The 12568-nt window shown below is 36.6% G+C and overlaps 1 protein-coding gene across 1 annotated transcript in view; it reads right to left on the bottom strand.

Moving 5' to 3' along the window:
* The window catches only part of TINAG (tubulointerstitial nephritis antigen), a gene marked incomplete at its 5' end in the record, with an annotated part of 94831 nt that overhangs the window by 73171 nt on the left and 9092 nt on the right, over positions 1-12568 (bottom strand). The window contains 3 exons of the mRNA XM_082638288.1: positions 5125-5239; positions 11027-11116; positions 11750-11813. Coding sequence (XP_082494414.1) covers positions 5125-5239; positions 11027-11116; positions 11750-11813 — 269 coding nt within the window. The remainder of the gene's footprint in view (positions 1-5124; positions 5240-11026; positions 11117-11749; positions 11814-12568) is intronic.

Consider the following 12568-nt stretch of genomic DNA (forward strand, 5'->3'; position numbering starts at 1 on the left):
CATTTGCAATATTTATAATATAACACAGGGAAGCCTCTTGAAGTTATCCCCCAAATTTAAATGCCTGGAAAAACAATCAGGTACAGAATTGTTGCTTTGATTAGATTTGATTTGACATGATTTGATTTGATTTGATTTGATTTGATTTAGGTACATAGTAGAAGAACTTTCAGGTTACCAAAAATATATAATCTCCGTCAGGGCCAATAAACCCAGAGTTACACCTTTCTTCATGAAAGAAAATGCTCCAAATGATGAAGTCCTGGGTAATTTAGCTCTTACAAAATTTACCTGTTTCAGAAACTTGCTAGTCTCCCAAGCTTAATCCAAGGGAGAAAGAACCACTTTGTATATTATATAACATTTCATTAATGCTCTACTATATAGTCTGTGTGCTAAAACACTCCTTATTCATCATTTCATGGACTTCTTACAGCCCTGTGAAGTGGGTGCCACTGCTACAATCATTTCAGCCAGACTAAGAGCCAAGCACACAGGATGCAGAGCTCATGTCCATCTCGGTATGTGAAACGGGGCCACATGACTAAACGCACTGCCTACCTGTGCCTATTAACAAACTTCAACTGTGATGCTTCTGCTGGCTCCAAAGGACCTCAGCCCATGCCAATTTTGCATACAGTCATAATAATTGTTTTCTTTCTGAGACATTAAGTTCTGTTTTACCCCTGAATATACTTTCTCCAGCACTTTTCTTTCAATATTTTAGCTTATGTTAGCAGCAACTAAAGTGTGTTCTGTGGAATCTAAATCTTGGGAAGTATTAACAGTCATTATAAACAAACAAAGAAGAAAAAGTTCTCTGATGACATGAGTTTAGGAAACACTGGGTGGAAAAAAAGGACAATGGAGGAAGAGTTCTCAGTGTCCTCAATATACTAATGAATAGTGTGCTTCTTCGGAAGAAAGATACAATACACCATTTCACAAATGTGTTTGACCACAGATGGGACAACTTTATTCCAAATCTTGCAGGATTGGTGGCCCATGGCACAAATGTTGAGAAATATTGAAATAAGATTTTAACCGTGTAATCACCTGTTTTGTACCATAAGGAGACAAGAAGCTCAAGTGGCAGAATTTAAAGTTCCTGTAGGGAGCTACATTAGTCCCGTGGTGAATCTATGCAAGCAAATACACAGTCTCAATGGACTGACTGAGAATCGTCTAATCATTCTTAACGTTTTTAGTGTACAACAATTTGGAACAAAGCTGTCCAATCAAGGCATTGCTTTGAACAATCTCAATAAAACACTTTTAGGAAAAAGTTAGGCAAAGATTGATCAGCTGACATTTTTGACCTGACACTAGACATAATTTTAAAGTGGGTGAAGCGAATCTTCATACAAAACAAGGAGCTGCATGGTCTAGGCAGGACCCTCTTGGCCTTCTTTCTTTCCCTTTTTCTCACTTCCTCTCATCCAGTCTGCTTGTACCCAGAGAAAACAGTAAGTTTTCATTTCCTTTTGTCCACCCTCACATAGGACTGCCATCCAGGAAAGGCTCCCAAAATCCTTGTTAGTTTTTTTCTAATCTCCCATGATCAACTTTTTTTTTTTTTTCGGTACGCGGGCCTCTCACTGTTGTGGCCTCTCCCCTTGAGGAGCACAGGCACCAGACGCACAGGCTCAGTGGCCATGGCTCACAGTCCCAGCCGCTCTGCAGCATGTGGGACCTTCCCGGACCGGGGCACGAACCCGTGTCCCCTGCATCAGCAGGCGGACTCTCAACCACTGTGCCACCAGGGAAGCCCCATGATCAACATATTTCTATTCCTCATTTTTATGAATCACACTCCACAAAAAAATCATTTGAATTGAACTAATTCATCCAGATTAAATAGATTTTTTCATATTTATATAATCATGGAACTCTTTGTATAAGACCTGTTGATATTCTTCTAATGTATGTTCAGCAGACACATTATGGGACTAGTGACTGAAGTCAAGCAATGTAGCCAGGAAACCAGCTAGAGGAGAGCTTTCCCAGGAACTGGGAATGACTCATGGCTCATCTTTCCTACCCAAGATAAAGAATTTGGTGAATCTCAGTTCTCATCCAGGTAATGTGCTCAAGGAAAGGGAGATGTTTTAGGCTGGGGATGCAATGAATTTTCTCAGAAAAATCATTCCCACTGTTGGCAACTGCCTACCCTAAGTGTATATATATACCATCCTATGTTGAAAATGGTATTTTTAAAAATTGGGGAAAAGTTGGGGGTAAGGGGAGTTATCCAGAGGCATACCCACACAAAAGAATTCATTTTCACTATTCAGAGGCAATTTGATGTATTGAGGGTATTTTCTATGTAGTCAACAGGCAAAGGATTAATCTATTTTTTAAGCTTTTCCTGTGGCTACCAGTTTAACTTAGTTCATATAGACCCCACATTCTTCATTGAAGTTCTTGTTGTGTTTCTGATTTTCTGATATCTGACCAGGTATTAGGACAACTCCAACGCTCAGAATTTTTTTTTTTTTTTTTTTTTGCGGTACGCAGGCCTCTCACTGTTGTGGCCTCTCCCGTTGTGGAGCACAGGCTCCGGATGCGCAGGCTCAGCGGCCATGGTTCATGGGCCCAGCCGCTCCGCGGCACGTGGGATCTTCCCGGACCGGGGCACGGACCCGCATCCCCTGCATCAACAGGCAGACTCTCAACCACTGCGCCACCAGGGAAGCCCTCAGAAACTTTTTGAAAGGACCTCAGCCCTCAAGCTACTGTGCCCTAGAAATGGGAAGCTATGTCCTTGTGGGTAACAGAACTCTTATAGATCAGCCAAATTTTCCTTATTGCTTTCCTGGAATTACTTAGCTACTTTATTACATTAATTCATAGCACTAGGTAATTTAAATTCTCCCATAGTACTAATCATTAAGATTTTTCATTTAAATATCACCATAGTCACTTTTATGCAAACAAATCCCTAGGAGCCAATAAATGATTTAGAATTAAATTGCCTTTTTCTATGCTACAGTGAGTGGCAATTTGGGAAAGAAACATACCTCATTTTCTCTATAATATAAAATACTCTAAATTGCAAAAAATAAAGCTTCAAAAGAAAATGTTAGAAAGAATCAAGAAAAAATGTATATTGACACCCAAATCTGTATTTGGCTAACTGGGACCCTCACTAAAATCAAGAGAAAGAGTAATCCTTATAAACAGGCTGAATTTATTATTTTCCTAAACACTTCTGCCTCTTTTTTTCCAGATAGATAAGGACAAAATTGAAAAAGAAAACAGCCAGAAAAAATAACTCTTTTCCAGTTGATCTTATAAGTAAGTCACGAATCTAAGCCACACCTCTAAAGATGTTATGTCTTAATGATTGTGGAAAAAATCCAAAAATATATCTAAGCTGATCATTTCATAAAGTTAGTTCTGGCTCCAAGACTTTTTGCTGTTTTGAACCTGAACTGGCCAAAGCTAACTGATTATACCAGAAGTCTAGGAACCATTTGGGGGCAGATCTTTTAAAGTCCTGGCTCTGCCATTTAAGTAATTATATGGTGGTTTTTCTCTCCTCTCCATCTCCATGTGACTTGGCCTCTCTCTATGTCAATGTTCTTGTCTTTAAAATGTGGAGAATTACAGTGCCCACTACATCAAGCTGGGAATTAGATGAGATAATGTATGAAAGTGCTGATAAGAGTGTTTGGCACACAACTACGCAATACATGGCAGCTGTTATGATCTTTTATGATACTAGTTATAATTTAGCAGGTCCTGCTACTGGAATTTGAACTAGAATAATAAGTCAGGGGATTACATCTTTCGAAAGCAAAGCGCATTGAACATTTAATGAGGAACTTATGGATCTACAACTCATCCAACAGCATAAACAACAGCCCTGCTTGCTCTGAGATTCTGAGAGCTTCCGGGAATATTCATTGTAGAGGGAAGAGCCAGTTCTCCAGCAGCCAGGGAACCCCTCTCTGCCCTGGACATTTTTTTAATTTAATTTTTATTTTATATTGGAGTATAGTTAATTTACAGTGCTGTGTTAGTTTCAGGTATACAGCAAAGTGATTCACTTATCCATATACATATATCCATTCTTTTTCAGATTCTTTCCTATATAGGTTATTACAGAATACTGAGTATAGTTCCCTGTGCTATAGAGTAGGTCTTTGTTGATAATCTATTTTGTATATAGTAGTGTGTATATGTTAATCCCAAACTCCTAATTTATTCCTCCCTCCCACCCTTCCCCTTTGGTAACCAAAAGTTTGTTTCTGAAGTAAGTCAGACAGAGAAATACAAACATCATATGATATCACTTATATGTGGAATCTAAAAAAAAAAAATGATACAAATGCCTTGGGCATTTGTAGCAGGCCTTGAATGCAATCAAAATCTCAACTGAGAGACACCACAAATGGGATGGTAAAACTGCAGCTCTAAGTTAGACATCTGTGATAACTAGACAGGTGGAAGATTCTTTATGCAAGGTACCTATTATCAGAAGATAACTCCTCTTGAAAATGAAAGGGAAAACCAATACAATAGTATTAGAAACATGAGGGTGTTATGAAACATGGCAATTTCATGAAGGAGTTTTCCAGCTCATCAGGGAAATTTGAAGGTGTTCTTTAAATGGAAAATGTGAGGATTTTTGAGGATAAACTTCTGCTAGTCATCATAGCATACCTGTCTGCAGTTACTGGCATTTATTTTATCTTCATTTCATAATGGAGTACCCAAGAGTTATCAAAACTCTGTTTTGATGAATTCACTAAATAACTAAGTTTACTTAGAAAATGAAAAATAAGGACAACTAATGACTTGCTTAAGCATTTGGTCACCTGAAAGCCAATCATCAGAAACATGAATTTCTCTGCAATGGTTAGCAATGTAAATGAACACAATCATTCCTGAAGAGAGGAAACTATATCTAATTAATATTAGTGAACTTTCAAAGTCCACATGAAAATTTGGGGGGATGTAACAACCATTTTGGGGAAAGGTTTTTTTAATTTATATGACAAAATTATCTCAGAAAGCACAAAACTCACTATTTTAGTTATTTAAAATTGCTTTATATGCACCTATGAACACACTTATAGAAACACACACATACATGAGTCAAACAAAGAGGATACTTACTGCCACTTCATTCATACTCAGAAGCAAGGGGCTGGGTGGCAGGGTGCCAAGGCGATATTTGAAACCCTCCTCCAAAGTCATTCCCCAGAATTGGCTGTAGTTCTGGGCTGTCCATCTGCCTTACAAATGAAAGAGAAAAATAGGTACAGGTTACATGATGTCACTTTTATCATTACATGTTCATTTATATTTCTGAAAGTATATAGAAGCAAATCTGACAAAATTGGAACAGTTACTGAAAGCTAGATATTCATTACATTAATGATGCATTATTGATTACTCTAATAGGGAAGCATATCACTCTTCTTAAAGTAGGTCTATGTCAATTATTTTAATATCTCAAATGAGGAACCTAAGGCTGTATTAATATAGACTAAATTTAAGAATATTGAATCTCCACATACAGTAAAGGGATTTTAGTGATAATAAGGCCAATATATGCAGTTTCTTCTAAATGTCATTAAATGTATTTTAGAAAGAAGCTTGAATGTTCAGAAATGTACTTATAGGTTAAATAGGGTCATCTATTTTATTTATAATTTAGATTTGAAAAGAAGCTGACCATGTAAAAACAAGTATCCATGAAAAATTGAGGATAAAATAGTTATACTTAAAAAGATTACAGCAATGCTAAATAATTTTATTGAAATATTTTATTGAAATATTCTATTATATATTAAATGAGTTAATTTGTGGTAAATGCTCAATAATATTAGTCATTATTAATATAATATAAATTCAATTGATGTAAAATTAGATTTAAAAGTACCTTTTTTTTAGAGACATATTTTGTGCCCTTACATAAAAAAAGTAAGCTTCGTTTTCAAAATCTAATGTTGAGATTTCAAGGCAACAATTCCTTAAGAGATGATAAGATATGAAAAATGCGAAAGATGAAAGTACTTTAATCATTGTTTGTTTGAATTAGCTACAACTTAAGGGCAATATATTTTCAGTACTTAAGGTAAATCTAAACTCTATCCTGTTTTGTTTATCACCAAAATTGTTTACAGTGTGAAAGGTTCTTATGAATGATTAAAGATATGACTCAATTTTCAATAATATGCCTGGCAAGTTAATTCTTTTCTTTTACAAGATCTGTTAGTTCATAAAACTTTAAGCAACTTTGAGCCACAATTTTTAAATGTAATCTCCAGCATCCAGGGAATTTCAATAAAGAAGCTTTTGAATGTATTAGACATTTCAGGTTTATTTAAGAGACCACCAGGATCAGCCTTAGGCAAATTCACGCAACAGTAAACTATGTTTTTGGTGCCTTACACTAGTAGTTTTTAAACACTGAGACATTTTTGGGCCATTTAATTAATCATTCAATTTAGTGAATAGGGATCTGTATTTTAAAAGATAAAATAGAATATAAGAGAAACAATAGGAAATATTAGAGTTTATAGGACAGAGTGAGGGTAAGTACTATTTATATACATTTAAGTATATGTAAAAGTGCACGTGTGTGAGTGTGTGTGTACTAGGTCATAAAGTTAAATGTAAGATTTACTATAATTTATGCTCAAAAAAGCATGAAAAACACCACTGCTCTGTATCATCCTTTTTGACCTAGGCTCATCACTTTTTTAAAAAATTGAAGTATAGTTGATTTACAATGTTGTGTTAATTTCTGCTGTACAGCAAAGCGATTCAGTTATATATATATATATGTATATATATATATATATATATATATATATATACATATATATATATACTCTTTCATATTCTTTTCCATTATGCTTTATCAAAGGATATTGAATATAGTTCCTGTGCTATATAGTAGGATCTTGTTGTTTATCCATCCTATATATACTAGTTTGCGTCTGCTAGTCCCAAACTCCCAATCCATCCTTCTCCTACCCCACCTCTCCCTTGGCAACAAACAGTCTGTCCTCTATGTCTGTCATCACTTTCCTTTTAACCCGTTAGCATTTACTGAACATTCTTAATTTATCTATCACATTCTTCAGTAAACACTGGTAACATAGAAACAAATTTTTCTACCTTCAAAAAGCTCATACTCTAAAAAGCCTACAAAGAGAGAAATGACTTCAGTATGTGTAATTTGTTAGTGGTAGGTCAAAATCTGATCAGAGTAGAGGACTGAAACATGACTCTTCCTGAAGGAGTTAGAAGAATTTTTTACAGAAAGTGATTTTTTAGTGCTCAGCCTGGAAGGATGAGAATGAGTTAGACAGCCAGATGTGAGAGAAGAGAGAATTTATTCTAAATAAAGGCAACTCTGGAGCAAAGCAGGTTTGAAATTGGGAATAACATTTAGGGAATAGCAGATAAGTAGAACACTTAAACTATGAGAGTGACCAGAGAGGCAGGGGCTGGAAAGAGTGTAAAAGATGAGGCAGTAAAGCATTTGGGACAGATTGTTATTTATGCTGAGGAGTATAATTATATTCTAAAACAATGGAATGTCATTGAAGACATTTTAAGAACCTGAGTGACAGAATCAAAGCTTTGTTTTAGAAGGATAACCATGAAAGTACAAAGGATTGGTTGGAATTTGGTCAGACTGGAAACAGAGAGAAAAGTCAGGTCATTTCAAACTAGGGCTGATAAAGAAATGGACTAGAATATAGCATAAGAATAAAGGAAATAAATTTCTAAAATAAACTTTGTGGGGATTACAAGAGTCTAGTGAATGAGAGTGAAGAGGAAAGAAGCCTCAAACTAACTTCAGATTTTCTGGTTTAGTTGACATGGTAGCGGGGGATGCCAGTAAGCAAGGACAAGTCAAAAGGTTAATCTTTTTGATTTGGAGTATTTTTGACTTTGAGAAATCAATAAGAAATCAAAGTCAACTTATTCAATGGATAGTCTATAGACTTTGAGTTCATAAGAAAAATCAGGGTTAGAGATACGATGGATTAAAAATGGGTACAAATTCTTTGTAGCTCTTTCCATCAAGAGATGGAGTCCAGGGGGCTTCCCTGGTGGCGCAGTGGTTGAGAGTCCGCCTGCCGATGCAGGGGACACGGGTTCCTGCCCTTGTCCGGGAATATCTCACATGCCGCAGAGTGGCTGGGCCCTTGAGCCATGGCCGCTGGGCCTGTGCATCCGGAGCCTGTGCTCCGCAACAGGAGAGGCCACAGCAGTGAGAGGCTCGCGTACCAAAAAAAAAAAAAAAAGAGAGAGAGAGAGAGAGAGAGATGGTGTCCATTTTTCCAACCGTTGAATGTGAACTGGCCTGGTAACTTGCTTTGCCCTGTAGAAAGCAGTGAAACTGACAATGTGCAAATTTCAAGCTTTGGCCTCACCTGAGGCCATTTCCACCCTCCACTCATGTCCTGCTTGAACACTGTCATTATGTGAAGAAACCAAGGCTATCCTGCTGGAGACACATGGACCCCCCAACAACCAGCACCAACCACCAGACATAGGCAGGGGGCCACCTGGACAATGCAGCCCCAGCTGAGGCCCTAGATGTCTGTGGACACATGAGTAACCCCAGGAGAGACCAGGAAAAGAGCCTCAGCTAAGTCCATCCCAAATTGCCAGTATGAACAAATAAAAAGCTTGTGCTTTCAGGGCGCTAAATTCTGAAGTGGTTTGTTTGACAGCATCAGATAAACTGAGACTGTTCTCTCTCTCCCTTTGTTCCACTAACTTGCTGATTATTATTTGTGCTACTAATTTGCCACTTATAACTGCCCTATCACTAGAAATCCTTTTACAAAGTTATGATATGTGGATTCCTCAGCTAGATTGTAAATTCCTCTAAGAAATTATTTATTTGTATCCTCAGCAGTGCCAAAAGGGAAACACATGTTTTGTTACTATTAATTGCATTACAACATAATACAGGGAATAAATAAGCACTGAAGTGGGCTATGCCGAAAGAATAAAGGTTTGTATCTAAATACTACCAAGATGACAGAAATAAATGTTTTAAAGCAAAGGCTGTATATATTTGTATGTAGGCTATTTTAAAAAGCACTTAAAATAGACATTGAATGCTATAATATGACTCTGTTTTCATACATGAAAACAACTTGAACATCAGGAACAGTAAATATCTCAGAATTAGAACTTTCTTTTAAATTCAAGGACTTTCTACACTCCCTCCTGTTGTTCCCTGGTAAATAATTTTAGTTTTACTCCTTTTCTTCATACTTTGTCTCTTTTACTTAACTTTTTTCTTTGATCTGTGTATATTTTCTTTTGCTGCAATTTTACTTCACCTTTTTTTTTTCAAGTCATCTATCTTTGCTACTAAAAGGCAAATCCCGTGCCTCTTAAATTGTCCTAGAGTACTCTCAAAATAAACAAATGATGGAAAGAAAATTCTTCCTCCCAAAGAAGGCAGCATTCCCAACAGATCTGTACTTTTATATGACTTTCTTTCCACATTGCTTTAGACTGTGGTTTCTCCTGGGTTCTGTGACAGCGGAAAGCTTGGCTGCTTATCTTGCCTTCTTGGAAGTGTGTGCTTGTTAGCTCAAGCATTTGAATCCTTTTAGGAACCTGATTCAGATAATCTCTCATGATGACACATACTCTTATGTCCTTTTAATGATTTAAATATCACTTAGCCATAGAAAATAATTGTTTTTCCCTAGAAATACTTAAAATGTCACCATATTATCACCTAAAATATTGTCAAAACACATACACACACAGAGGAGTTGAGAATGGTTTAAGAATATTAATATCAACAAATGTGACTTCCAAGTGTCTTTCGTGTCTTCCAAGCAAATACTCTGGGTGCCTCGAAAATTAGTGTCCCCACTGTCCTGGGAAACATATGTCTTAGGTGTAGCAAGAAGTGATATTTCTACGTTTAAAAAACGCATTTCAGGGGGCTTCCCTGGTGGCGCAGTCGTTGAGAGTCTGCCTGCCGATGCAAGGGACACGGGTTCGTGCCCCGGTCCGGGAAGATCCCACATGCCGTGGAGCAGCTGGGCCCGTGAGCCATGGCCACTGAGACTGCGCGTCCGGAGCCTGTGCTCCGCAACGGGAGAAGCCACAACAGTGAGAGGCCCGCGTAGCGCAAAAAAAAAAAAATGCATCTCAGGATGACTTCACTTTTATAGTTGCTTGACAATAGGTCTTCTCACGTGAAATCTTTTCCTGAAGGTGGAAAATGTTTTCGAGGGTGTATAGAGATTTGATCAGTGACAGTGGAGAAATCCTGAAGCAGAAAACAGCTGGCCCATCCCTTCTCCCTTCAGTTCACTAAAGAAAGCCAGTGTCAGCACCTACACCTAATTCCCTCTATGTAAGTGGAAAAGTGACTTAATTTATTAATCTATCAGAGAGCATCAAACAGTTATTTCCTTTAAGTGTCAATCAGCTCAAGCTTCCGTTTATTAGCGAAGTAAAATGGCTCAACCAGTGTTTTGACTCAACCGTGAGTGAAATTGGCTAGATATCAGTCATGTCGATGACGCTGTCTAGATGGACTGGTCGTTTGGGGGATCATCGAGATAAAATACTGCTTTCCGAAGGTCGGAATCTACCCAGGTTAGATGAGCATATGATTGGCTGGGTCAGGGCAGCAGCGGAAGGAAAGATGATAAACATGAATGAACCTGTTTGCCTACTTCCTGATTTTTCCTGAATACTTATTTAAACTAAAGCTCCCCCTACTAGCCTCACTCACACCTTGACACTGCTCCTTCCTAAACAATTTAAGACCATTCTCTATATTTCCTCTTTGTGCATTTTAATTTTTAATCATTTAATGTTCACCTCTGTTCATTCCAATTTCACATGCCTTTCTACCGCCCTCCCCATTTCTCACCCACACTTTTTTTTGTTTGTTTTTGAAAGAATGATCATTTTTAGAAGGAAATGATAGGAAATATATTGTTTGAAACCTGAGGGGTAATGGGGGTGGGGAGGCACCAAAAAGCCTAGAAAGCAAGATTTCTCTCACCCATAGTCTCCTTTATTGACATGTTCAATTAATCCTGGTTGAACAAGGCATACATGCTGGGAACATTTCCATTGCTGTCCTGAGCATGTGCTGTAAAGATACAAAAATTATGAAAGTGGCCTGGTCTTTAGGGAGTGTACTTATAAAATTAGTAACCAGAGTTGCACCTTGTTAAGGCATAAAATATATTTTTGACTACTGTTAACCATATGACCATTTAATTCTTGGCAAAAATAAATCACAACACATGCATTAGCTACCACTCAATATCTTCCACTTCAGGCAATTAATAAATGAAATGATCACAGAGTCATTGGAGTTTGAAAACATAAGACAATGGAGACAATAGAGTCAACACATTTGTAATTGTAAATTTTCTGCAGGATAATCAATTTCAAGGCAGCTTTGTTTTATATATAGTTACTGTGTTCAAGAACACGTGATTTTCCTGTAGTATATCAGAATGTTTAAAATTAAGAGGTTTGTGAAAGCAGGCAACTGTCACAAATACCAAACTCAAACGTTAAATGAAATATTCATGATTAGCTTTTAAACATTTATTAAAATTAAATATGCTTATAAAAAACTATGGGTATGTGATATCTTATGACTTAGGATTTTATCTGTATTTAAATATATGCTTTGTTTCACAAATGTTCCTTTTATTTGAAGAAAACATACACAGACAGTAGAATTCAGTTCTGTGCCACTTAAATTCATTACCAGGAATTGCAGTTTTCTCTAATTACTGATCCTTCTTCATAACGTTGACCATCTCTGTGGCAACCTGTCAACACACCACATAAACAAATCAAAATTCTAAATTGAGTAATAAGTAAATTAAAATTGTATTTAGTTTTTTTTTAAATATGCAAAAAAATTTGGTGCCCATCTGAAGGAAATCCATATAAGGTTTGTGTCAAGGTTTGTATATCGAATTCTTATGGGCTTGTTCCATAAGCTTCTATCTTTACATTGTGTATTTGTTTCAACTGAGAGGATTTGTAAAGCATAAAAACTAGATTACTGAGGTATTAATCACTAAACGCACTCAAAAAAATAATTAATGTATTCAAGTAGGTAAGCAGTAAAACAGTGTTTGAATTAATCTATGGCATTTCTTATCTTAAAAATCTAATCAACTCTCATATGTAAATATGATTAATTACATATGCTTAGAGGAAGGAGCTCAAAGTGTTGGACCAAAATATAATGCTATTTCAGTGAATTCACCTTACAAAGATAAACTCTATTTTTTCTTCAAAATTTAGATGAGGAGAAAAATTTATATGGTTGTAGTCCTTTGTGTTTCAAGTCCAAATGTTTCTCAACCATTAACCAAAACTCGTTGCTATTTTACCAAACTCTATAAACTACTTCAAAGAGATGAATGGTGAATTATCATTATATGAAAACCAATCAGTAAGATATGGTGAAAATAATACCCTGGGTACAAATTAAATCCCTTTTGAAAATATAACTTACACAAATTTAAGTTCATGCTGAATTAGCAAAAGTAGCAAAATTCGCTCCTTTGTCATG

The sequence above is a fragment of the Mesoplodon mirus genome (genome assembly GCF_964341445.2).
Source record: "Mesoplodon mirus genome assembly, chromosome: 12".
Classification (NCBI taxonomy): domain Eukaryota; kingdom Metazoa; phylum Chordata; class Mammalia; order Artiodactyla; family Ziphiidae; genus Mesoplodon; species Mesoplodon mirus.